General features: G+C 41.4%; 2 protein-coding genes across 4 annotated transcripts; both read left to right on the plus strand.

Moving 5' to 3' along the window:
* The first annotated feature begins 1,696 nt into the window (after positions 1–1,696).
* Positions 1,697–17,039, plus strand: GTPBP10 (GTP binding protein 10). 2 transcript variants are annotated; one of them, XM_074900243.1, is made up of 11 exons: positions 1,697–1,948; positions 2,481–2,674; positions 2,768–2,859; positions 3,959–4,103; positions 6,683–6,756; positions 7,680–7,732; positions 10,959–11,066; positions 11,578–11,655; positions 12,602–12,725; positions 14,309–14,495; positions 16,765–17,039. In XM_074900243.1, exons 1-11 carry the CDS (start codon positions 1,916–1,918, stop codon positions 16,850–16,852), a joined length of 1,176 nt encoding a protein of 391 aa, XP_074756344.1. In that variant the 5' UTR covers positions 1,697–1,915; the 3' UTR covers positions 16,853–17,039. The 2 variants fall into 2 exon arrangements, with proteins under 2 accessions (XP_074756344.1, XP_074756345.1); XM_074900244.1 differs by lacking the exon at positions 16,765–17,039 and having other exon boundaries at positions 14,309–15,560.
* On the plus strand, positions 16,270–25,627 carry CLDN12 (claudin 12). 2 transcript variants are annotated; one of them, XM_074900245.1, is made up of 3 exons: positions 16,270–16,398; positions 19,081–19,149; positions 21,622–25,627. In XM_074900245.1, the coding sequence occupies exon 3, from the start codon at positions 21,645–21,647 to the stop codon at positions 22,380–22,382; it is 738 nt and encodes a 245-aa protein (XP_074756346.1). In that variant the 5' UTR covers positions 16,270–16,398; positions 19,081–19,149; positions 21,622–21,644; the 3' UTR covers positions 22,383–25,627. The 2 variants fall into 2 exon arrangements, with proteins under 2 accessions (XP_074756346.1, XP_074756347.1); XM_074900246.1 differs by lacking the exons at positions 16,270–16,398; positions 19,081–19,149 and adding an exon at positions 20,114–20,829.
* The last annotated feature ends 848 nt before the right edge of the window (positions 25,628–26,475 follow it).

Raw genomic sequence — 26,475 nt, forward strand, 5'->3', positions numbered from 1 at the left:
TTTTTTAAATACAGGTATTGGCCTTTTATTGTGTTCAAAATAAAGCAAAATTACTCCACTTGCATATATTTTGTAAATCCAGCTTCCAAATCTGGTGTCTTAGGCCATGAAGCAACTAAGAAACAAAACTAACAAGCAGCTAACAAACCCAAATTTACATCCTTAAAATGGCACTGGACAACACTCACATGTTGTGATACATCCTGGATACTGCTTAAGTGTTCTGTTGGGCCATTTAGCATGCATATGGCACACCAGTTTTCTAAATTGTTTTATTATATAACAGATAAAATCCATTGACGAATTTTAGTATTAAATTAGTTTAAATGGTAACGATTCTCTTCAGGTAGCTAACAACTGCTACTGAAAATGTATGACCTCATGGAAAGGCTGTAAGAGATACAGACAATACTTTTACATGAGGATTTGTGCTTTAAAAAAAAACCAACAACACTGAAAATATGCTCATACCATCTGAAAATATTTATTTACAGAACAAAGACTCATGAAAGAACATGGGAGCATTTTTTCACCAATTTTACTATTCTGATGTCACTAATGTCATATTTACAAAACACTCTCATTTGCGACCATTTAAGAAATGCAGAGCACTGTACACCTTATTAACCACATACTTTCAACATGGTTATCCTTATCTGGAAAACTAGTGCCTCTGAAGGGGCAGGTCCTAATTTCTTGAGGGAGAGCCCATCAGCAATATGGCCGACTGGCTTGAAAAGGCCCAGCTGCATGGGCAAAGACACTGATACTGAAAAGCCGGTCGAGGAAGAACTCTCTAAGACTCAGAACTGGAGTATTAGAAAGCAGGGATTCTTTTTTGCAGCGCTGGGTGCATGGGGGATCGCTCCTCCACAAGCGTGCACACCCATCGTGGTAATTTGTCTTGGCTTTATACAAAGTGTTATATATTCATGATAGTTCCAAAAACACCTGTATATATTCATGATCTCTCCACGAAAAGGTGGGTTTTATTATAATGAGTTCTAAGAAGTCATTTTCATGTGCTCTGCCCTGGTCTCCTCCTAGTTACTCCTGCGCAGTGGCTCCTGGTGGTCGTGGGTGGGGGTCTTCAGGACTAAGATTGAAGATGCCTCCTCTTCCTCTTGTGACTTTTTACCCAATTAGTATTTCCATAATCATGATAACTCAGTATTAGTTGAGTCCCGTCCCTTATCTTGGGACTCAGTAGCTGCAGCTCCTTCCTTAAGAGTCCCTCCTGCTGAGAGCCCACCCTTTTATTGCATTATCCTGCCTGTCCAGTGTCTCTCTTAGTTGTCCTGCATCCATTTTGCTAAGGCTCCTCACTTCACCACCAGCAGATGCTCTGCCTAACCGGCACACAGCTGCCAGGCAGCACACGCTGCTGGAAACCGCGGATCTTGCCCGGCACCTAGCAGCTCCGGCAGCCGTGGCCTTGCTCTCCCCTCAGGCATCGTGCCCGTACCTCGGCCCGAAACGCCCTCTCGGCGTGGGACGCTCCGGGGCGGCTGCCAGGACTGGCGCGGGAGGCTGACACGCTGCGCCAAGCCAGGCCTGCCCCCTGCCCGCCGGTCCCCTGCCGTGCCTGCCGGCGGAAGCAGCCTCGCCAGCCGGCGGCGGGCGCACCCGCCGCAGCCCCGCGCGGCCCAGGGCGGGAAGGGCGGCGCATGCGCACCTGCGCGGCGCCCCGGGCCGCCCCGTCCCGGCGGCCGCCAGCGAAGCGGGGTTGTGGGGGCGCTGCTGTCCGCTTCCCGCCGCGCTCCCCCGGCCGGCAGCCAGAGCGCGCCCCGCGGCCCGGGCGCTCGCCACTCCTGTCCTCGTCCCGCAGCCCCCTGGGGCCGCCCGCCTGCGCCTCAGGGCCCGCTGCGCCCCTCCCTCCGCAGGCCGGGCCTGGGCGGCGGCGGCAGCTCCCAACATGGTGCGGTGCGGCGGGGCGGTGCTGCGGAAGGTCAGTACGCGCGGCGCGGACGGGCCGCGGGGGCAGTAGCGCCGCGGGGGCAGGGCTCGGGCGGCGGGAAGGGCGGGCAAGGAGCCGCGCTCCGCTCCCGGCTGCGCGGCCTCTCCGGGGCGGCCCGGCGGGTTGCTCCCTTCCCCGGGCTGACCTGCCCAGGCGCCGCCCGAGCGAAGCGGCCTCCTGGCTGGGGGCCTGTGCGTGCCGGGGCGGGGACGCGGTGAGGCGCCGCGGCGGTGCCTCGCGTGTCTGCGTGGGCAGCGGGGCCCGGGAGGAGGGGCCCAGCCTCCGCCCGTCCCTCTGCCTGGGGCTCCGCAGGCCGAGCGGGCCGTCGCGTACCACTGCCGCGGGAGACAGGTCAAACCTTTCTCTTACTGACAAAGATGTCAGAGGGTTACATGTCTGAACGTTCCTTACTGCCATCAGGGAAAAGTTCCTTCCAGGCAGTTTTAGCCACATTGTTTCTAATGACTACAAAATCAAATATAAACAGGATGTAATACTGATATGAAACTCGTTGTTTTATTAGTATGGGAACTTTATAGATGCTTTACGGCTCTACGTGAGAGGAGGAACTGGTGGAATGGGTTATCCTCGTCTAGGTGGGGAAGGAGGGAGAGGTGGTGACGTCTGGTTTGTCGCCCGAGAAAGAACTACTTTAAAGACCATAAGGGACAAATATCCCCAGAAGCGATTCGTAGCTGGAACGGGAGCCAACAGCAGGTAAAAGACTGTTTGATGAAACTTGTTACATACATCTTTTCCAGAAAGCAAAATGTCACCTTAAGTTACTAAGCCTGGTTTAATTTCTCCCAGTGTTAGATCACTAAAAGGTGAAAAAGGAGAAGATTGTGAAGTTCATGTGCCTCTGGGAATTTCAATTCTTTGTGATGATGGCAAGCAGATTGGTAAGAACTTTTGCTTTGTTTCAATATATCTAGCAGATACTGTCATATTTCTTGATAGCATCTAGCAGACTTGTAACGCTAGGATGTTTTAAGGTTACCCATCTCCCAAAATATGTACGTGCGTTCCTTTGTTTGGACAAAGAGTTGACAAAAAATACACTGTAGAAATTGTGAGAAAAGCAAATACCCCTTCCGGAAATTAGCAGTAGTCCATTTGTATCACTGTATGCACTAGAAATAAAGTTGTCCTTGCAAGCAAGTGTTAAAGGCTGGAAGCCATACTGATCCTCTACAGTATCATTACTGACCTTAGATAAATCATGTGTCCATAAACTCAGGTAAGAGTCCCTATAACTTTACTAATGTCCTAATGGACATTGCTTAAAAGATAAAGATCCTTGCTGCGTGGCAGCATTTCAGGTTATCTAAAATACTTGCCTGATTTTTACTCTTTCTTGAAGGTTAGTGCTTGGTGGTAACTTGGAAGGTCTCTTTCAATACAGTGCTCTTGGAATAGCTCTCAATAGTTCCTTTGCAGTTTTCCAAGAGCCTTTCTTCTCATACTGTTCAGAGTTCAAAGCAAATTCACAGATGCCTCTGATTTGGATGTTTAACTAAATTGAATGTAAGAACTGTTTGTGATCATGTCACATGTTAGTGTCTAAAGGTATTCTTGAATTACGTACTCGTATGTTGCAGTTTTATTTTAATTATTCTAACCCTAAGGGAGATATCATGTCCTGCATCTTAATAAAAAAATATGGGACATCTGAAGAGTTTCCTGTAGCCACGTTTCTATCAATGCAGATTTTTCTTTGCATTCTTCAAGTATTGGAGGCTTCAGAACTACAGTCTTGACCATACCTTGCCTGCCTGTGCTTAGCACTTTCCTTGAAGTGACTGTCTGTATGACAGAGGGGGATACTGGGGCGTGATTGCTCTCAGGGGTTCCCAAAGAAGGAAAAATATCATGACCCTGAGTGCACAGCTCTTGTAAGAAAGCATACAGAAAATTCTCCCTACATTGAAGATGTAAGTGGAAAACCACAACTGAACTACTGCATGGGATTTGCTTTTTCACTAGTGATTTTATTTCCAGGAGAGCTTAATGCAGCAGGAGAGAGATTCTTAGCAGCTCGTGGAGGTCTTGGAGGCTCTTTGATCACAAACTTTATGCCTTGCAAAGGTCAGAAGCGGATTGTTCATCTTGATTTGAAACTTATAGCAGATGTTGGCTTAGTTGGGTAAGTACTATAGTTTGAGAACTGACAGAAAACAAAGTAGTAAATTTCAAATGGGACTTTAAAGAAATTTGAGATTTTGGAAGGTGAGTTCAGCTGTACGTTTGCATTGCCACTTAAATTTCTTGCAGTTTGCAAATTAGAGTTTAAACCTATTAGAATTAATTTTAAAATTTGGAAAGTATTGGTTATGCTTTTGTGGGTAAAGGGCCTCACGATTCAAGATAGTATATTGATATTAATTTAATATAGCAGTTGCAATGATTATCGAAATACTGTTAGCTAATATTTGATAATTAAGTAGGAGATGCAAAACAGAGCCAAAACCACTATCCATATTTCATCGTTGACTTTATGGTACTGCCAAAAGTGGATCCTTTTTAATTAAAGAGAGTTTCAAAGGCTACCTAGCCTACTCTCCCAAATAAACAGCTTGGAATGTTGGAAGAAAGTGATTACACACTGGAACAGTAGGACTTGTATTTCTTTTCCTCTGGTGCTTTTCAATGTTGCTGTTTTATAACAATGCGGATAAATATATTTTTATTTGGAGAAAGCTTTCAACAGACTACAGTTGCAAAAGTATTGATCTCCTCAGCATCTACTATCTCCTCTCACACCCCATGGTCCTTATTAGTAAAAACCATAGGAAATGCAAAATGCCAAGGGGTTTGAGGTGAAAATAGTCCAGTTGATATATAACAATAAAGAATGGAAGCTTGAAGACAGCATGGTATTCTATCTACATTTTTCTTTTGTTTGCTTATTAGAAACAGTTTTGTTAATATCAGATTTATCTCAAGTTACGCAATTTTCAACTTACACGATAGAGGTTTTTCCTCTTGTTTTAGAGTGTGTGAAAATACGGGAGTTTTACGACACTGGTGCTTCTTTAATCTTGCATTTTGGTTTGTATTTTAGCTGATGGTTTCCCTTTAAAATGGATTTTTAAAATCATTATCGGTTAATTAGAGTAACATATTATTTTCTTGTTGAGAGTATGAATTAGCCTCTGATAGTTTGTGGTTGTACTTTGATCTTTCTGTTTGTTATTTTTAGTTCAGTAGATCTGCAAGTGGTTTGCTATTAGATCAAGTAAAAAACACACAGACTTGAGAGACTCATCAGGTTTGAGTACAGGTTGTGATGTGTAGTGCAGGTTGCAATTTAAACTTCAAAGAGCATATTGTACCTCAGTGGAAATAAAATACTCACTCCATCAGATGACTAGAGTAACCTTCCAGAGTAGGCTTTAAGGCACCTCGTAACATCAGAGCACATTAAAACTACCCTCAGTAGTTTTCCTGTTCTAACAAGAGTCGTTATGTCTCTCTCTATTTTAAGAAAGCCCCATATACAACCCCTTTATAAAGCCCCTTAATGTAATACTAGTCTTGCTTTTCATTAGCTCATGTTCTAATTAGTTGTCCCTGTTAACAGGTCATGATTCTGCATGTATTCAAGTGGAGGGTGTATGGATTTGTGTGACTCATGCCTTTGTATCTTGTGGCCAGTATTCAGTTGCCCTTTTCTTTGATCACTGTTGCACTGAAACATTGTGCTGAATAACAGTGTGTGAATTTGACCGGAACACAAGTTTTGTGCGATCTCCCGTATGGAGCAGGTGCTATGAATAAGGACCATAGTCATAAGGACTGTAGTCTATCATCTGATGTCAGCATTAGCTTCGGGTTTGACGTGGATCAAGGCTATTGTGTCTTACAACTCAGGTGAATCTTTAAAATAGGCAGGTGTTGTAATTTCAGTTTTAACTTAGGCTTCCATTTGAACGGATAAGATGTATTCTGCGAAGAAGCTTTTGTAAACGTTCCCTTAAGGAATGTTTTTGTTGTAGTATGCAGGTACAGCTATCCCTGGGGATAGGGAAAAGGTTAAAACAGGTCTGTACAGACCAGCTCCTGGGCTTTGCTGCTATTTTAGTTTACTTGGTAACAAAGCAGGTTAGTCCTAATTTCAGGATCCCTCATACAACTTTGTTGCCTTAAAAACATACACAAGCTGTGCATGTGTGTGTCTATATAGACAAAGTCTCTTTCACTCTTCCCATCATATATATGCGCTTTGCTACTTTATCTAAGCTGTAGGATACATATCATTGGTATTTCAATTGTAGAATGTTTCATTAACGATGATATGTATACCAAAAGACTGTAAGTCCCACTTGATAAGATGTATTTGCATGACAGGTGTTTTGAATGTAAATGTAACTTACAAAATAAGCTATAGCATGTGGACACAATTCAAGTAGACCTATATGCTATGCTGTATTTCTGTCCAAGTGACTTTGAAAGATCTCCCTTAAATCTCTTACACATGTATTTACATACCTCTCCTGCCCGCATCCTTGGCAGGCATTGTTGGATTTAGAAAAATTATTTTGATTTGTTTTAAAAAAAATCATTATGATCTGGGTTTTGTTTGTTTGCTTTTAAAAAAAGTGAGTAACTTAAGTCTGTAGAAATTAGTATCATTGAGTTTGACTAATTTCACTGTTCGACAATAAAATATGCAGGCATCACATACGTATTTATTCACTGTATACATCCTGACTTTCCTTCTAGGTTTCCAAATGCAGGAAAATCATCCTTATTAAGCAAGATTTCTCATGCCAAACCTGAGATTGCAGATTATGCATGTAAGTTCATACTCTTATTTTTAGAGCAGTAAGTTTTTCATGAGAGCAAGAAGTGTCTTTTCTCTGAGTTCATTTAGAGGTTTATACTAAAGAATAGGGGATAACTGTGTTGCCTGCCAAACACAGTACACAGATTTTCAATTATAAGAAATACTTCAAAGAGAGAACTTACTGTTTCAGTGTCCAGTTCCTTTAACTGCCTCGGTTTTTCATGTGTACAACCCTCATAGTGCTTGAGCCTGTTGATTGCAGGGTCTGTTGAACATTTACTTTAGCCTCAGCCTATTTTATTACATCTGAGAGACTTCATGGTGTGTAATATCCTCAGTCTAGTGAATATGCACCATCAATTTAATCTGCATAAACATTTTTATGCTTTGGAAATAGCTACTACCTGTTCTTGCAACAGAATAAGATTTTGGGTTTGAATCTGTCCATTGAAAAAATGCGATTTTTGTTAGTTTTATCAGTAAATTAGGATTAGCCATCTGATCATGCATTAATTAAAAAGCAAGAATACAAGTACAGATAGTTCCTACTGAATTTTTGCACCACTCCCAATTCTCTACGGCCTTTTTCCATAGTCTGGATAACCCTTTTTGTGTCCAAGACTTCTCTAGCTCCTCTGTTCCCTTTTTGGGATGACAAGAACAGAATTGCATACAGTGCCAAGATTTGGTCAACTATTGGGTTTTTGAGAGGTCTAATTTTGTTCTCTCTTGTTTTGCTTTTTCTTTATTCCTTTTTCAATAATTCTTAACATCCCCTTTGCTTTATTTTTTCCTGCTGTTGAACATTTGTTTTATTTAAATATGAAGTGAGAAGGTCCTGCAACACTTAAATGCTTTGTAATAATAACGGTTTTTTTAAAAGTTAAAACAAGTTTTCTTTTTCTTTCCCTCCTCTTTTTTTTTTTTTCCTAGTTACAACAATACAGCCTAAACTAGGAAAGATCATGTATTCAGATTATAAGCAGGTGGGTATGAAAGGTCATTTTGGTTGTTCATTAAAGTTGTATATAATGGTTAGTTATGTTGCTTAATGTAACTTCAGAAGGAAAAAGGAAACTTGTAGGTTTTTTCATATGTGTGTCTATAATGTATACATATAAAATGCATTTACATGGACTTAACAAAAGTTGTGGAGAAAGTACTATTTTTATAAAGTAGTAGGAGAGCTTTATAGCCAAATGCAGTAATATGACATTGATGAGATTTCAAGTTACTTTAATAAACGGCTTCTCATTTTCCCTTGTCTCCTTTCTGTGGTTCTAATCCTGCTTTATAATCTTAGAAGAGTTGTGAGCTCCTGTGTAGAAGTGATTGCTGTGTCCTAGTATACTGTTGTTTAGGACCTTAAGAATATCATTGTTTCAGAGACTAACCTGTTGTTTTTATTTAGAAGAGGCAATTTTTCTGCAAGTTGGCTATCCAAAGAGCTCTAGAATGACTAAGTCATTTTCAGAATGGATTATAAACAGGGGCAAATTTGTCCAATAGCTGCAGATCTGCAGTAGTGAATGACAGGGAATTTAGTGAATATAACCCAGTTACCATAACTGGCTGTACTGGCTTTCTAGGTTGTCTGCTCAGACTTCATTTTGTGGTTTGTTTTTCATGTTTGTTTGTTTTGGGTTTTTTTTAAACAAAAACTAAAATAGTGTGATGTGCTAGTGATTGCCTGGACAGCCAGGGTAGAGTACTACCTGAAGTAGTGAAGTACTTGGGACTGGTTCCTTTTGTGGTAGGCTGTAGCTCTGGAGGACCACCGAAACTACTGCCCTACCATCTTATTTTTTGTGAACCCGATTCCACCCTGCTGCTTCAGGTAAAGTTGTCACATAATTGCATGGTGCCTGGAATCCTTTCTACAGTATCCACTGGGGGAAAAAAAAAAACAATGCTAAGTGAGATTCTTATTAATAGATTTTGGACTCCAAATTTATGTAAGGTTACAGCAAACATTTTGATTTCTGAAGCTTGAATCTTCTTTGATGTGCTTTGTTTTGGTTTTTAAGTGTATGATACATGCAGTATTGGACTCATCACTTCCAAGATAAAAGGCGAGTGCATAAAAGGGTTTCAGAAAAGGATACCTCTCAGATGAGAAAAGACAGAAAATCCTCACTCTCAGAAGAAATAATCTTAGGGGGTTCAGTAGCTGATGCTTGAAGCTTTCATTGTAATAACCTTTAACAAAACTGTGTGTTAAAGGAAGTTAGTCTAGTTTGTCAGGTTTCCTGTAGAGATGCACATACCTAAGGGATCTAAGGGAAATTGTTTGTGTATTACTCATTTTATCAGCTAGTTTAGGGTAACTTATCATAGAAAACTGTGCTGCAAATGACAGGATTGTTTATAACCTTTTTTAAAAAAAATATCTACCTGCCATGAATCAGGACCTCTTGCTCTTAGTGGTGAATCTTCCTCCAGTAGGAGAATTATCTGCATTCCTGGCTTTCTTTTCTGCAGTCTGTTTCATGTTTTAGCAAATGACTTTCATTGGGTGTTTCTGCAATTTATGGTTTTTATACTACAGTGTCAGGTGCTATATAGGAACTGTAGGGACAAATTACCTCTTTTCTAAAGCCAAGGGAACTAGTGATTGTGATCACAGTGAGCATGTGTGAGTAAGAGGAAGTACTTCAGCTCTTGGTATTGCAACTGCTAAGAACAAAACAATGTAAGCAATTGAGCAATAATTGAGGTAACTCTCCTGTATCACTTTTTCTTTCCTACAAAACACTGATGTTTTTAAGGAAGTATGTAGAAATTTGCTAATTTTATCGTAGTACATTATAAAGACAAAAATACATGCAAGTTACCTGGTGCTGTCTGCCATTACTACTTGGAAAAGACAAAACACAAAAGTAGAGAATCTGCATGTGAGTTGGGCTTCATGTCTTAGTACCAGATCATGGAAACTAGCAGAAGCATTTATATTTTCTACCAGAATATCTGAACGAAGTGCTGTTTTCAGAGAATATGAGTTTCTTTGAGCTTCCTAAAAAACGTTCTTTGAAAGAGAACTAAAGTTGGGGAAAAAGGTGATGATGATGGTACTACAGCACCCAAGCACATCGCACCAGAAAGTGGATGTTTCTGTTCTAACTCTCTAGTTATTCTCTCCTGTTCCAGTTATTCTCTTCCAGTTTCTAGTTACAAGTTTGTGGTTCATCCAGCTGTATCTAATGTCTCTGTAGATGGAAGATTCTGAATCAAAGCTTCAAATATTTAGAAAATCCATAATAGTTAAAAGTTAGTGTGACTAGAGTGGGAGTGTAGCTCACTCATGGGCAGAAAGCTCCCTTCTGCAGTAGGTAGCACACTGGAAATTTTAGGGTGTGCCAGCTTTGGGTATTGTTTAATTGAATATAGTTGCTGTCTAAATAGGTATTAGATAAATTTGAAGACCCTACTTTTGCTCTTCTTTACTTCGCTTCTGTCTTAGCTTTTTGTGAGTTACAGAGTAGATGGGGGTTTTAGTATTCTGCTCATTTTCAGTCTGTCTCAGCTCTCCTTTACAACTGTGTACAACCCTCTCAGCCAGCAGAGAAAATGACAAGATTCCTGTCCACTGTGGCAGTCTTTGCTGGGCTCTGCTTGGAAGCTGATACACTAATCTAAATCTCGTTCCTGTTGAAGAGAAGGCAAATTCTTGGAGCTTCTCATGCTATGAGGAACAACGTTAAGTGGGCTTGCATTTGGAATAGTGATCCTCTGTAGCCACAGCGAAGAGACTTTATTTTCTTTTCCAGTAATGGTTTGAATTCTGAACAAACTTGATAGCCTAATCTTCTTGCCCTTCAGAGTGTTTTATTCTCGGGTGATAGGTAAATTTTGCAAGATCTCTGCTGAGGTGTTATCACCCTCTATTTTCTACGTTGCAGACAGGTATAAATAAATAGACAGGGAAACAGGAGGACACAGTGTCTGTGTAATAGTAGCATTTTGTTTAAATCTGCTTCTGATGATAGATTCTAAATGTATTGAAACAACCGATGCATACTGGTGGAGAACTGATCCCACACACAATTGCAAGGGATACCCACATAGTCGTAAAAGGAGTCTCCAAACAGATATTCCTGACGTTCCTTTGTCTAAGTTCTGTTGTTTGTATGAAACAATAATGGGTGTTGATAGTTAAAAAATCATCATTTTTGCTTGTTGGAAATTTTTTGTTTGAACCTTTTGTTTTCCTAGATTTCAGTAGCTGATCTCCCAGGACTGATTGAAGGCGCACATGTAAACAAAGGGATGGGCCACAAATTTCTCAAACATGTAGAAAGAACCAAACAGCTTCTCTTAGTTGTAAGTTAAATAAAATTTATAGCTTATAGAAATCAAAGGCAGTGCAGTAAATAAAATGTGTCTTAATTGCAGTGTAGTTGGAATTCAGGAAATTGTTTGTAATTTGCATGTTTTGTGGTAAATATAGCTGTAATGCTCTTTTCAGAATGGAACACTCAAATGACTGATGATAAATTCTTAAATAGAATTTATCATTAAAATTTGCCAATTTATTTAGAGCAGTGAAGTGTTCCAAGCGTAATTAAAGCATGGAGTGATTTTTTTTTTTTTTTTTTCGGAAATCTCCTTAAAGAGCTTCAAAAAAGAGACCTTTGAAACAACACTGTCAGAACAAACTGGTTTCTGCTTCCAGTGTCTATGGTGTTACTTTGGTGTATAGTTGCCCTCTGTTACTTGCCCAGGAATGAGAGCATGTACATGGACATTTTACTGCAAAGTGGTTGATGGAGAGTATCTTGATACTGTAACATAATTTTATACCATAAAGCTTGTTTTTCTGTAACTTTTTCAGGTTGATATTTCTGGGTTTCAGCTGTCTATTAAGACCCAGTTCAGAACAGCCTTTGAAACTATATTGCTTCTAACAAAGGTAGGTTCTCATCTTCATAACTGAAGTTGTAGTTATGTGTTGAGCCAAGAAAGGGGCTCAGTTTTGATCAAGAACTTTCAAATGTTAGTGTGTCTTCTGGATTTATAATATAAGGCCTGTTAGAAGCTTAGGATTGTCTGAAATTATGGAATCTTTAACTGTCCAGGTGAAACTGCTCTACTTTGTTGGGCACAACTGTTCCTTTGCTAATCTGTGCAGCATATGGAATATTTCTTACAGTCAAGCAAAGGTGAAAAGACATATTTTTCAGTTGCCCAGTCTGGTAGTCTTTTAGGAAGTAGAAATACATGGGTATAACTGAGTCCCTGCATTGACGCCCTTGCTGCCCAGCATAATGGAGATGAGACATCAGGCCCCAGCTTTGCAGATGTTCAGTGTTTCCATCTCTTACCTTTGGTCCTGATTTAAAATAATAGATTTTGTGTAATTTCAAGTTCAACAGCTGTTCTTATTGTAGCTGTAGGACTGAAGATGATAAATCTTCTGAATTTCAGCTGTTGCTGTTCATTTTCAGGTGATTCATGGTTGTGATTTTATTTCTGATGTTAACTGTAGTCCATTAGAATGCTTAAGAATCTGAAAACTTCAAAGAATTTGCTTATCTGTTTATAAATCTGAACTTTTCCTGAAATTGATGTTGTGTTTGTGGATATCAGAAAAACAAAACCGAAACTGTCTTTATAGGAGGCTATTTCAGAATCAGCCAGTCTGTTTCCCTAAAATATCTGTTTGAGTAAAAAACACTGAATGTTATTTTCTTCTGTCAGATTTCTTTAATACCTTGAGCACCTGAGTAAATCTCATGGCTGCCTAGGCATGAAAGACTATTTAAGCAATTAAACAAATGAGAGGAGATGTAGTAAAATAGAAGTAGCACTTGTTAAACTACTAATAATTATTAAGGCAAATTGATTTGTCTTTTAAGGAACTGCAGCTGTACAAAGAGGAACTTCTAACAAAGCCTGCACTTCTTGCCGTTAATAAAATGGATTTACCTTGTGCAAAGGATAACTTGAATGAACTTATAAAACAACTACAGAATCCTCAAGGTAAATTAACTTTCAGTGATTACCTTTGACAAAAGTAGTAATAAGATTTCATTGGGGTAACTGCACTGGCAAGCAGTTGTTAGAAACTGAAGTCAGCTATTAAATTTACTATTTGAACATATGTTTTAAAACCACTTCCTGTGTTTAGAGCTCTTTTTATATGCATTTGTAATGCTGGCTTCACTGTTGAGGAATATTTTAATAAAATAGAGATATCCTGGATGGTCCTTCACAACTGTGATATGGGAAAGTAAATTTCCAGTCTAGGTATCTCGGGTAACAGTAACCTCTGCTGAAGGTCCCTTTGCAGACACTGATGTATATACAATTTATCATGTGACTTGGGCCAAAACCCATGAAAATTCTGGACAGACCTATGTAGATGTTCTGCTGCTTAAGGATACCAACTAAACTCAGACACCAGAGTGAAAAGAGTAGGCGTATTTTACTGGTGATAACCAATGTAACAGAAAACATGCAGTAAGAAAAAGCAGAATAGTGCACTTAAAGCAGCAAACAGGAAAAAACAGGGTAATGCATTAAATCATTACTACATGAGAGAGAGAATGGAGATTAAGAAAAATACATCACCACTTGCATACGTTACCATCATCCAGACCCGCAGTGGCTGGGCACCCCCGGTCGCAACGAGGGTTTGGGGGGCCTGTCCCGGCAAGTGGGAAATCCTACGCGGTGCGTCCACCCATAGGTGAGGCGTCCAAAGTCGCTGCAAACGGGCCCAGCCTTATATCCCAGAGATCGACAGGCCAGAATAGCCGGCACCTTTGTTCTGAGCAGAAGATTTCTGGTTTCATTCTCCTGTTGGATTCCACCCACAGCCTGGCCAGGGCTCAGGGGAAAACCAAGGGAGTTTCTAACAAGGCCAAGTACTTGGGTTCTCAGCCTTGAACAAGGCTAAACAAGGGAAGCTGGGTACATTCTCTCCTCACTCCTGATTATATTTTCTCTAAGCTGCATCTTTCACTAGCGAGTTCACACACTTTGTTAATGATTACACACTAAGCAGCTTGGGCTTGGGGCCTGTTGTTCAGGCTTCAGTACTTCAATGCTTTAGCACTTTTTACATCAGCATGAGTGCATTGTTATAACTTAGTACAACACCTACTAGCACAATGGTTTTCAGTAATAAAATATACAGGATTCATCTATAGGTCACCTCTGGCTTGGGCCAGTTGTCCAAGCCTTAGCACTTCAGTAGGTTTACTTCAATTTTGTTATTACATTGAGGTGAATTTCTTCCTATTTCCTGGAGTCTATAAGAATCAGGAGGGCTTAAAACTATCCCATCTCCCATATTCTACAACTTGAGATTTCTTTGTACTCATGTTGAAGGATGGGTATAGAATCTTCTCATGAGAGCCAAAGTGTGATGTAAATGCTGTGTTAGTGCCTGTCTCTGAGATGTTCGCTATTGTTTTAAAGATAATACTTACATATTCATTGCATTACATTTACCACAGTAATTTATTAACTTTTATTTTCTAAATTTAATGGGATTTTATGGGATTTATAGCAATACAGTATTTGGGGATTGTACTAACTCTTTCAATGTGATTTTTCAGACTTCTTACACTTACTACAGGAAGAAATGATCCCTGCAAATACACTTGAATTCAAATATATAATTCCTATATCTACATACACTGGAGAAGGAATTGAGGAACTAAAAGAATGTATAAGAAAATCCATAGATGAGGAAGCAGAGCAGGAGAATGAAGAATATCGGAAAAAGAAACTCCTACTTTTACAAACTTCAGAAGAGCAACAAATGAACAGAAGCTAGCATTCTTGGCTGGAGCCAATGCGTTTTAATATTTTTAGTATGTACATGAACCCATTACTGTGCAGACCTTTCGTTTAACTTTCGTTCCTTCTACCACGACTGCCCAATTCTCTGCTCCCCACTTTGTCTCAGTTTTTTCTGGCACTTGGGTAGAGCACAGTGGGGAAAGGAACAGGTTTTTCTGATTTATCTTGGCTACCAACTCAACAGATTAAAGAGCGAAGTATGTGCAGCTCAAAGTACTGCTTAACAACTGATGAACCCTGGAATATTTTTTGCCAAATAAGATGAATGGGAGGAATATGACCCACACAGGTAGCAAAGGAGCAGGTTCATCCACTCTACATCTTCTGCCATGGGCATCAGAAACACCAAGGGAGATTTCTGGTAGAGCATTTTCCAAGATCTAGTGCTTTTAAGGTGAACCAGTTCTGCTGCTTTGACAGGCATCGGATTGTGAGGGGGCGTTTGTTATTTAAAGATTTAAAGGAAAACACAAATAAATGGCTGCAAGGAAGTGACTTGTAGGAACACGGAAAAGCAAGGCTGATGTGTGATGTTGGGGCTTTTTTCACACCTGCTGATGCCTACTGTAGTCATCTTGATTGTATAAATCCCGATTCCAAATTCCCAGGCTTACTTTGGGATTCTCTCCTTTTATGGAGTTCTGGGTATATGTTACTTTTTGGTGAAGGTAATGATGGCTTTTCAACAGAGCTATACACTTTTGGGAATAGTTAATGTTCCAGTTTCTGTATTTCAAGCAGGTATGCTTACATTCTCCTTTTTAAAAAAGCCCCTTAGAAGTCCTTTATTGTACAGGGTGTTTTCTACTTCAGAGCTATTAACTTGATTGCAAAGCAAAGTGAGACTGAATACATCAAAGGCTTCTCACCGTGGTCTGGTTTTGTTTTGTAAGTATCCTTATCAAACCCTGCTTCTCTGAATTTTGTTTAAAGCAGTCACTGGGAAGAAATATCTGATTTCCCATAACCCAATTCCTTTATCAATAGTACTGGTTCTCATTCTGATTTTCCTCTTATTTCTGTCATGTTTGTGGCTGACGTGTTTTCACCAAAGCTAAGTCTGGGCTGTCAAACTTTTGATTCTCCATTTATTTCATAGTCAAAAGTAACTTTTCCTTGAACCCCGATCTTAATCCCATACATAAATGGGGGGGGGAGGAGTTTGAAACAAAGCCAAGCTAGCTCTTATTTCAGCTGTGTGCAGAGAAGACAAATGGATAATGAATAAGGGCAACACAGCTGTAGCCTGTGCGACTAGGACTGGCCTTTCACTTCTTGGGGTGTTGGCCCAGGCCAGCAGCAAAGCACCCAGACAGCTGCTTGGTCGCTCACCAAAACGGAGCATCGCGACAGAAGGTGCGAGGTGATTTGTGGGTTAAGGTAAAGACAGTTTAAAAAGCGAAAGGAAAAAAAAAAAATGGCTAAGCAGTCCCTCCCCCCACCCCGTACTGCGGCCTGACCGACAGCTGCCCAGCCCCTTTCCTGGCGGACGGCTCCTTTGAGCAGGAGCCGCCGGTTCCTCTGACTTCAATCCAGCCCCGGACGTGGTTGGGGATGTGCTCGGCACCATCCGTGGTGCCAGCCGGGGGGGCCGCCCGCCGGCCCCGGGGCTCCTCCGCGGAGACCGGCCGGGGCGGGGCGCTCGCGCCGAGCGCCGCCTCGCGGGGGCGCCGCGGGGGCCGCCGGGAGCCGTAGTGCGCGGGGCGGGCTGGAGCGCAGCCCCACAACCCTCCGGGCCCCCGGCGCGGAGCCGCCGAGCAGAGAGGCCGCTCCGGCGGGCGGAGGCCGGGGAGCGCGGCGGTGATGGTGCCTTCCCTGTGCGCCCCCGCGCCCTGACAGCAAGGTGAGCGGCGGGAGCGGGCGCGGCTCCGGCTCCGTCTTAGCGGCGGGAGCGGGGAGCTGCCCGCGGCCGTGAGGGAGCTGCCGGCCCGGCCCGGCGCCGCTGAGGGGGCGATGCGCGGGGGCTGCCCCCGCCGCCCTTAGCCACGCTAGGCCGGGGGGGATGGTGTCTGCGGCCCAACCCGGTTTGCCCCCGCAAGTCCGGCTCCTGCGAGCCGGTACCGGCAGCGCTCGGCCTGTGGCGGGGGCGCGCGCGGCGGCTGCGAGCGCCTTGGGGGGGGGAGCGTGTGTTGTCCGCCTCAGCTGCGGCTCTGCGTCATCTGGCTTTTCCAAATCGCTCGGGAAAATAATTACCCGTGCTACGAGTTTTTCGTGAAAGTCCTAAGGTATTAGCTAGGAATGTTAATTATAATCCTGTACATCTGGATTTAATTTTAATAGACCTTGGAACTGTGTGATTGATTTCTAGAAGGAAAAAAAATGACCGGTGGCAGTGGTTCTGTATCAGTTACCTCCAGCTGTCTTGAAGCAGGATAGCTGTTGGTCCCCAGCTTCTGGTAGTCAATTATCCAAAACACATAATAATTTTTTTAAAATTATAATACTGTTGTGGTGAGTTAGAGAATGCATTTGTTTATAAATTGTACTTACTGTGGCTTCCCCCCTGCAGGGCTTTACAGAACAGTGGTGGTTCCCAGACCGTGGTCTTCTCAAGGCCATGCAAGGGAACAGAGCTGGCTTTACTCATCACTGAACTATGTCTTTAGTCAATGCCTTTTTTTTTTTTTTTTTCTTCTTCTTTGCTTCATTTTTTTCCCAGCTATGATTTAACAGTTTTTAACCAGTTTGGCCAGCATCTCTTGTTACAGCAACATGGATCTTTAGAATACGAGGCATGGTGAAATCGGTACCTGAAGTGGTATTACGACTGGTAACTTTTGTGGATCAGGTATAAGAGCCTTGAGTATTACAGCTGTAAAATACTTGGGGTGTAAGAAGCTCAAGTGAGGAAAGACAGGATTTCACCTGTCCTGGCCAAAGTGCTGGGACTGCTTCCCTTGGATGGCCAGCTCAGAAGTGAGTGAGGTCCCTAGTTGCTAAACACCACCAGTGACAGAGAATAAAATCAGATGCACTAAACAGCCAGAGGAAGAGAAAAGAAACTTCATGTCTGCAAAAACAGGGGACTTTCTGAGTTGGGTATTGTAGAATGTTCCATTCCTGGTCTGAATCTGTTTATTAGAACAGCTGGTGACCACAGATTTTCACCATTTAATGGGAGGGACTCCTGGGCTGGGCACAGCTCCCTTTATGACAGGTTTGTTTGCCAATACTAATTTTCTACTTAATTATGGTTGTTACTGAGCCCTGGCTGGTATTTTGGGGTGTGAACCTGCAGAGGGAGATCTGTATGTTTATCTTGGCTTAGGTTGCTACTAAACGCACAGAAAGCTTGAAAATTGTCAAGAAATGTTAGTGAATAAAAACAGCTGCTCCAAGCTGTGCAATAATACTTTTCTTTTTTGAGATCCAAACTCAAAAACAACAACAAAAAAGCTGCTACTTCTCTGCATGCGATTGAATGTGTTGATAATGACCTCTGCAGCACTGTATAGTTTCCTCAAACCGCCACATTTACTCATGGTAGTCTTGGTTGATTAACCTGGCAGTGGAAATCCAGTGGGATGCTTGATTTGGCTGTGTCTGCATTTCTGTGTTTTACGTGCAGTAGGATTCATATTGGAGGACTCCAGACTTGGAAATGCGCCTTCTCCTTTCATGAAACATCTGGGTTGCATGAGTGCGTGCTGTAAGGTCTCTCTCTTGCCTAGATGGTTTGATAGAAGAATTTCCTTGATATTGCACCCCAGGAGATGATGCATATATAAATGTCATATTATTTCAGGTTTTGATATAGGTCATTTAGAATAAACTCAATGTCCTCGTACGTGTTACACCTTTAGGTTGTAGCTCTTCCAGTCACATAGTGACATGCTTGTAGGTCTGTTGCTGCCCATTAGAGAAGAGATTTTCCTATTATGACCTGCAGCGTTGCTCTTGAGGGTCAGTGGTGTGGATCCCAGATGTGGGTGTAAAGATGGTCCACATGAGGATCTTTTCCTCTGGAAAAGCTGGGCAGCTGTTGAAAAGGCATCACCAGTACTTCCTGCCTTTCTTCCTTTCCTTCAAACCTTTGTTTAGAAGCCAGGAAGGGAGAACCACGAGTACATAAACACTTTAGGGTCTGTGTATTGTTCTCTGAAATTAAAAAATCATTGTACCCCTTCCTCTCTGCTGTTTAAGTGCAGTCTGGAACCTAATATCTAAAATAATAATTTTATGTGGCTTTATATGTTGGGGGTTTTTTTCTGAAAACATAAAATTCAGGATATAAACATCCCCATGTCCTGGAACACTCATAGGAAACAGAGTTTTTTATCTGTTGCATGGAGACAGAGATGAGTAGAGAGAAAGAGAACATGCTCTCAGGAAAAATCCTTGGAAAAGAAAAACAGTAGCTTGGGGTTTGTTTTTTAAATAAAGAGGAAATTGTAGAAGGGTGATAGAGCTGGCCTAACGTAAACATTATCTGAGACTCCTTATTTCTGAATTACAATGTAAACACCGTTGCTGGAATTGCGTGAAACAAATTTGATGTTGACTCTCTCCTTGTTCTGTTTCCTAGATCCAGTAACACCTTTTTTCCTACTTCTGAAAAGTTGCTAAGGTTTCATTTGATTCGAACACACCACTGGTAAGTACGCTGGATCTGTCTTAATTAAGACAATGCCTGTTTTGTTACTCTCTTAATCAGGGAATTGTAACTGAAGCTGTAATTACAGCTATAAAGCTGTAAGATGGGACAAGTTTCTCCTGATGGGGGATCCTGGATATCTTACCTGCAAATTTACTTTTCCTTGATACCCTCTAATAGGAAAATCAGCTATTTTCTCTTTCCCTTCCTACCCCAAGAGAAGCACCAAGGACTCTTTCATTATTTTATTTTTTTTTTAAAAAAGTCAAACAAAAAACCTCCAAAACCCAAATACCACCACCAGTCAAAAAAGCCCCTAAACCAACCCCATACCAAACAAACAACCTGAAAAAAACAACCCAAAAAAAAGCCCCCAACCAAACACTTCCTTCTCTTGGTACATCTACCAGGAATGGCCAGCAAAAACAAGGGATGCAGAGTGGCCTAAACACACCTGGCAACCATAAGATGAACTGGAGTCTTCTGTCCATGTAACTGGCACAGCAGAAGTAATAGAAACCCACAGATTTTTGCGTGCTGTCCTAAGTCCTGGATGCGTAGTCCTCGCCATAACTATACTCTGATAATGTAGAAGGAAAGAAAATACCCTTTTTTTTTTTTTCTCCCATCCTTTTATATTAGAGAATATGGGTGAACCTCACATCACATCTTGCTCATACAGCATTAACTCTGACCAGATTTTCATAATCTACTATTGCAAACGAATTTGCAGAAACAGTGGACTTCTGAAAACAGTCAGTCTTGTGCTTATTCCAGCTGCTCCTGGTAGAGCTCTGTCTCAGAGTGTGCCCTGCCTGAATGGAAGGTTTATTCTGGCAAAGGCAAACTCTTCAGGGAAGAGCAAAAGTATCAAGCTTGAGGAGAACAAGATTTGATGCTATATTAGATTTACCCCTCAAGCTCATTTATTATAGTTCCGTTTCCTTACAAGCCGGTTGCACTGACCTTACTGAAGCTGAGGTTAAGTGTAATATTAAATCAATTATGATAGAAATGAGTCTTGAGTCCCTCTACCTGGGAGGTATCCTATTAGTGACCTGTTATCTCCAAAGGTTACTGCCATGAGAACAGTAGTTTGCCCACGCTCGGCTATTCTTAGCAGAAATATAATGCCATCTTTTTGATGAATAAGCTGCATTTGTATCATAAATGTGGTTGTCATTATTTCTTTTCAGCAGTGCTTTTTTAAAAGAATATGATCAGCAGTTAAATGTTACCCACATACCATTGCAGTCCTTCAGGTTTAGATGGTGTAAAAAGTAAATAAATGCCTAATGCGTTCTTGCAGAACAATTTGGGCTTTATTTATTTGTTTATAAATCATTAAAACACTGACTAGATGTATAGCTTGATAATGCTCATAGTCTGCTTCCTGTATACATGGAAATTCCTTATCTGAAAAGTTCCCTGGGCATATGGTGTTTGCAGGTGTGAAAGAATAGTGAGGGATTGGATCTGATTTCCTCTTTGCTTGCAACCATGCCTGTAACCTTTCTGAGATACTCAGTTATTTGCATCTGTGTTAGATAGAACTTCTGGTACCTAAAGAATTGTTTTACATTTACAATTTGTTTAGACATCAGCACGATACAATATAATGATTTGGAAGAAATTTCTCTAGGAGTTCATCACTGAGACTGTTTCCCAGGATCTCTGCAGGTGAGCGGCTATACTAGGGACACAGACAATGGTTATACTGAAAAACCAGTATTCTTTAACACCTCGTCTGGAGAGGAAAATGTGAAAACTGGAAAGCCATTTATTTGCTTTCTGGAATTGTGTGCTTGGACAGCTGGTTTTGAAAAGCAGAAGTAGTGTGGAAGAACTGTTAATTGCTTTTGTTAAAATCATAGAAAATTACTCAACAGAGCCTTCTCTGCCAGCTTGTGGCTCTCATCAAAGGTTTGGGCTATGTAAAATGTGTGTAGCTGCCTATGTATGCATTCCTTGTCCAGTTCAGTGATGAGGGTTTTAAGCAGTTCCCTTTTACTCAGGCGGCAGCATGGCAGGACTGAATGCACACTCTGATATTACATCTGGGCTAAAGAGAGGGAGCTACCACTTGAGGGAGAGGTGAACTTCTTAAATCATACTCAGTGATTCACCTTCTGCACTCAGACTGTCTGAAAGTCTGTGCAGTGACACAAGCTGAATGTCTGTGTAGGATCGCATGTTCAAGTGCTTCTTTTTGATCTTGAACACAGAGAATTTGGCAGTCTGTCAAGTGAGCCATCATAACAATCTGTGAAATAATCTGAGATTTCATTAAAGCTTGAACTTTGTAGTGTTACCTCCGCGTAAGTGTGTAAGGCAAAGCAAGTGCCAGGGAGTTACTGTAGCCTGCCACTTGCCACTTAAGTTTAACCTGGCACAGGTCAACTGTAGTCAGTCCTGTGCCCATAAACTTGCACCTACAGATTTTTAATTTTTTTTTTTTCTTTTTAATTGCAGGAAACAACTTCTGTTGGGTAAGCATGGGCTGCCGGGATGTGCATGCAGCAACAGTACTGGCCTTCCTCAGTGGAACAGCCTCAGTAGCTGGACTCCTTGCAGCAGTTCTGCTTCCAAACTGGAGGCAAATGAGACTCTACACATTCAACAAGAATGAGAGGAATGTGACCGTTTACACTGGACTCTGGATTAAGTGCGCTCGCTTTGATGGGAGCAGAGACTGTGTGATATATGACCCACAGTGGTACACTGCTGTCGATCAACTGGATTTACGTGTTCTTCAGTTTGCCCTTCCGCTGAGTATGTTAACAGCTGTCTCAGCTCTGTTTCTCTGCTTGATTGGCATGTGTAACACAGCCTTTGTATCAACCGTGCCGAACATCAAATTGGCCAAATGCCTTGTAAACAGTGCAGGCTGCCATCTCGTGGCTGGCCTCTTGTTCCTGCTTGCGTGTGCCATTTGTCTTACTCCATCGATCTGGGTCATTTTTTATAACAATTATCTGAACAGAAAGTATGAGCCTGTCTTTAGCTTTGATATCTCTGTATTTATTGCCATTGCCAGTGCTGGTGGGCTGTTCTTCACTTCCGTTCTGCTGTTTCTGTGGTACTGCGCATGTAAAAGCCTCCCTTCTCCTTTCTGGCAGCCCCTCTATTCGCATGCACCTAGCATGCACAGCTATGCCTCTCAGCCATATTCTGCACGCTCTCGCCTCTCGGCCATAGAAATTGATATTCCTGTTGTGTCACACGCATCTTAAGAAGGCAAAGTTTTGGAAGCCAAGTTGTTGTGCTCATTCAAACCACGAAAATTGCAGGCTTGATTCTCTCTGCTGCCTTGCACTGAGCATAATCATTTGTAAGGTCAGGTTACCCGAGGTGCAAAGCAATGGAGACCCGAGGTCAGCAAGTCCGTTGCTGTTCTTGAATGTTACTTCCTGACCAACTTTTTTCTTTAACTCTGAGCTCACTACAGACAAAATTGCTGCTAATGCTGGGACAGTACACTAACAATAGTATCCGTTCATCCTTCCGCATACAGAGATCAAAGTGGGGTTGAATCCCTTTGGTATTTGATAAGCTGTTACTAGATTCTGATCCCATTGTAAGAGCTACATAGGTGGACTCTTGCACCCGTGCATTATCCACACACCAGCGGTGGACCTGGGTGCAGGGGCTTCACTGAGTTTCTTGTTCATCTAGACACACATGTTTCAAGGTGCAATGTCTGAAAAGGGTATTTGACAGACCAATTCAGTTCTTCGGCACTGTTCTTTGTATTCCACTGCACACACAAAAAGCTACCCCCTTGTGAACTTCTGTATTAGACTTAGAGTCAAATTACCCTTTATTTTCAAAGTAGCTATCAGAAGAAATAAAACTGATTTAACTAATAATGTTCTGTACTGTAATAGCATTTTGTGAATTACTGGAGGCTAGAAACTTTTGTGAATTTTACTTCTAGTCTGTTTTTTAGTAAGTTAGCAAATTCACTAGATCTATTTTGTGATTAAAACCCACTTTATTTTAAAATTCTGTTTAGAAATGTGAATATTTTATTTGAAAGCCATCCTAAAGATGGATTTTCAGGTCAGCTTTAAAGTGTTACTCAGTTCTGGAGAGAAGTTTCACTCAATGCAAAATGGATTAGGAAAACCATGAAGAATTCTGAAGGCTGTGGAAGACTCTTTTGGAACACTGTACACAAGCTATAACAACATCTCTCTAGGAAGGGGATTACAACCCTGGGGAGAGATTTTTTTAAGTCTAGATTGGTTTTGTTGTGTTTTTTCTTAATGTATATACAGGTAACAATAAGCTTGTGTATTTTTCAGAGTTGATCTTTATGGTTGTTGGACTCTTCATGCTGTAGCTTATTTAATTACTGATTAAGACATAATCTTTTCAGCCTTGTTCTTCAACACCTTTCAAGTTAAGCTGTTTTAAAATCCAGTTATCTCCTATGCTGCCATCTCACAGCTGGAAAAAGTTTCCTATTCCTGTTTTCTGTAAAATTAGGTTTTGAGTAACTTGTGAGCTTCATCTTGTAGCTCTACAAGGATGAAAAGGGATTATAAATTCTCAACCTGGGATGTCTTTAAATAATGTTTTTCCTTCTAAAATGCAGAGCAGGTCAGCTGTAAGGGTCAAAGCTTTTTAATATGGGCTTTGCAATTACTTGGAAATTTGATGACAGTGAGTTGAACAGTGTCATAATTAAGGCAAGTATTTGATTTGCTCAGATTTTGGCAAACAGATCTTATGTTTTAAGATGTCATTTCAGTAAGGAAAGTTCTTTTGATTGGTGGCATTCTGGTGCTTAGTGGGTATTTGTGTTTCATTAATCCCAGAACAAATTTGCTTTGCTGAAAAATCAGGTTCTTTAATTCCAGTTCTGCAAACTCAGCTGAGGTCCTGAAAGTCAATTCATTTCCTTCTCCATGTATTAGAAATAGGAACAAATGCTGTGCTGGGGAAATCTTGTTCTGTTACAGTCTGCACGATAAGAGTATATTAAGAGGAATCATTGAGTTTTAACTGATAGACCTTGGACTTCAGTGGACTGAGTGAGGAAGCTGATCTCTGTCATAAATTCCCAGCACAGTCTGTAAAGTGACAAGCGTTTCAAACAGAGTGCTTGATTAAATTGCGGTGAAGTAATTAACATGGTAGGTGATAAAGAACGCTTAAGAAGATAGGCTTCTAAAGTTACATGAATTTAGTACCCTCTTAGGTTTACAAGGTATGATGTTAGATAAATTATCTTTTTTTGTCTTTCAATCAGATCATGACTTGTATGGAATTAGAACACGTATAAAGACATGCAAGCCAGCTGTTTTTTTCTTCAAAATTGACCTTTGCTTTACAGTTACTCTGGTTGTCCAACCTCAGGTACTGTTGCTGTTTCAGCTGCCCATATCCTTAGATGCTTTGTCAGTTCAAAGCAAAGGGACCACTGGTTTGTGATTTCATGTCAGCTTGCTTCCCCATCACTCCAGTGTCTTTTCTTCATTGTGCCTTGCTTAAGTTATGAGTTGGCCAGTAAATGTTAGTTTGGTCAGCGTCTGGTATGCTTTTTGAGCCTGAAATTGCAAACCATTTTGATCATTTTGGAGTGATGATGAATGCATCTCTCAGTGACTTTAAAAGGAGCTGAATCTTCAACATCTCCAGAGAAAGAAAGGCAGCATGGCAAAGTGATGTTTTCTACAAGAGAGTAAATGCAGCCAGTGTTTTGTTCTGTACACTTTAAATAGTAGATGTCTCTGACAGCTCTTTAGTATTCTGACTTTGATTTTTATGCACTAAACTTCCATGTGGTATTTGCTGCTGCCTAAGCTGATAACGTGTTGCTTTGAAAATTGTGTCTTTGCAGAAGACTGAGATGGATCTGTGTTACAACAAGTGGGGATCCAAAAGCTAGTGGATTCCAGCGTAGGTTTCAGTTAAGGTCATCTTTATCAAAAAGACTGTTGCGTCATTGTGTATCACTGAAGCACGGCTGGGTTTCTGTCATCAGTGCTGTTAATGTGAATTTCTGCTGGATCCTAAGTGAAATTAACTGCAAGTGCTGTGCTGTATTTCTCCTTCTTTACAGAAAGAGGTGGCCAACCTGTGACACTTGAGCCCAATGCCACTCCAGCATTTCTCGTGCTGTTACCATCATGCCCAGCAGTGGGGCTGGGTAGTGACAGGCCTCCCTGGATTTTGGGAGAACAACATATGTATCTGCCAGGGAACAGCTGCTGTGGAGCGGTTGGCACCTCTGCCTCTGACCAGCAGCTTCTTCCTGGGCACTTTGCTGTGTACAGGACAGGCACTCTGGGGCTTGCACACAGGAAAATTTTTATTTGCGGCTCAGGCAGTCAAAGGTTGGGTGCTCTGGGATTATGGGAATCTGTATTTTTTTCAAGTAATTCCTGTCCAACTTCTTAAATTCTGTTTAATTAAAGTGTTGGTTCTTTTTATGTGAAATGGAAGATACGTATTTTTAATAAAATGTTCTCATACAGTTGCAGTTTATTTTGATTTATTGTGTGGAAAATACATGATTGCCTTAATGTGTGAAAGTCGTTGGACATCCCAGGGACTTGTGACTGTCCAGAACGACAGTAACTGTTAGTGATGCTTCATTTCTGTTGTGTGCTGCTCCTGGCAACTGCAGCTCAGTGGTGTTACGGCGACTCAGTACTGAGCCTTTTGCCATTGTTAGGGGGCAAAATACAAACCCTTTGTACGTTAGAAATGCTGATGCTGTAGCGCAAGCTCACAAAACTTGGATTGTTTATGCAGAATATAATGACACTTGCTGGTAATTCCTCTGTAGATTTCTAGTATCCTATACTGGTGTTCCAGTACCTTTTTTTAATCTGAGGAAGTAGCGTTTATATGAGAACAATTCTCATGGAGTATGCACAGTATAAAGCAGTTGTTGCCAGCACTACAACTCACTTGAGGGGCTGGAAAAATTATTTTATCTTCTCTGCTTCTGTGGGTTCATTTCCTCCTTTGCTGTCAACTTTCAGACAGGCTTCCTGTCCAAGAGCTGGTATAAACCTAGGGGATAGTTGGGTGTTGACATCAATACTGCAGAGAACTCAATTTGTCCTGAAACATGGGAGTGCCTCATTTTTTTTTTCATATTAAAATTACTAAAAAACCTACCCCACATATTTGTTAATCACTGAAAGCAAATCTCTTGGCAGATTTTCCTGTTCTATTTCACAGGAATTGAGTTCACATATGTGTTTCAGCAGGTATGTAGTGTTACTTATCCCTTCACGCATGTACTGAGCGGGCAGGTAACACACTAACACACTTTAGAAGCAGCATAAGCTTTTCTGTACATTTTTT

Source organism: Athene noctua, chromosome 2 (assembly GCF_965140245.1).
Source record: "Athene noctua chromosome 2, bAthNoc1.hap1.1, whole genome shotgun sequence".
Taxonomy (NCBI): Eukaryota; Metazoa; Chordata; class Aves; order Strigiformes; family Strigidae; genus Athene; species Athene noctua.

Coding starts and splice junctions, on each gene's coding strand:
- GTPBP10 (XM_074900243.1), top strand. CDS start 1,916: ATGGTGCGGTGCGGCGGGGCGGTGCTGCGGAAG. Junction 1,949..2,480: donor GCGGGGCGGTGCTGCGGAAG/GTCAGTACGCGC, acceptor TTGTTTTATTAG/TATGGGAACTTTATAGATGC. Junction 2,860..3,958: donor TGATGATGGCAAGCAGATTG/GTAAGAACTTTT, acceptor TTTTATTTCCAG/GAGAGCTTAATGCAGCAGGA.
- CLDN12 (XM_074900245.1), top strand. CDS start 21,645: ATGGGCTGCCGGGATGTGCATGCAGCAACAGTACTGGCCTTCCTCAGT.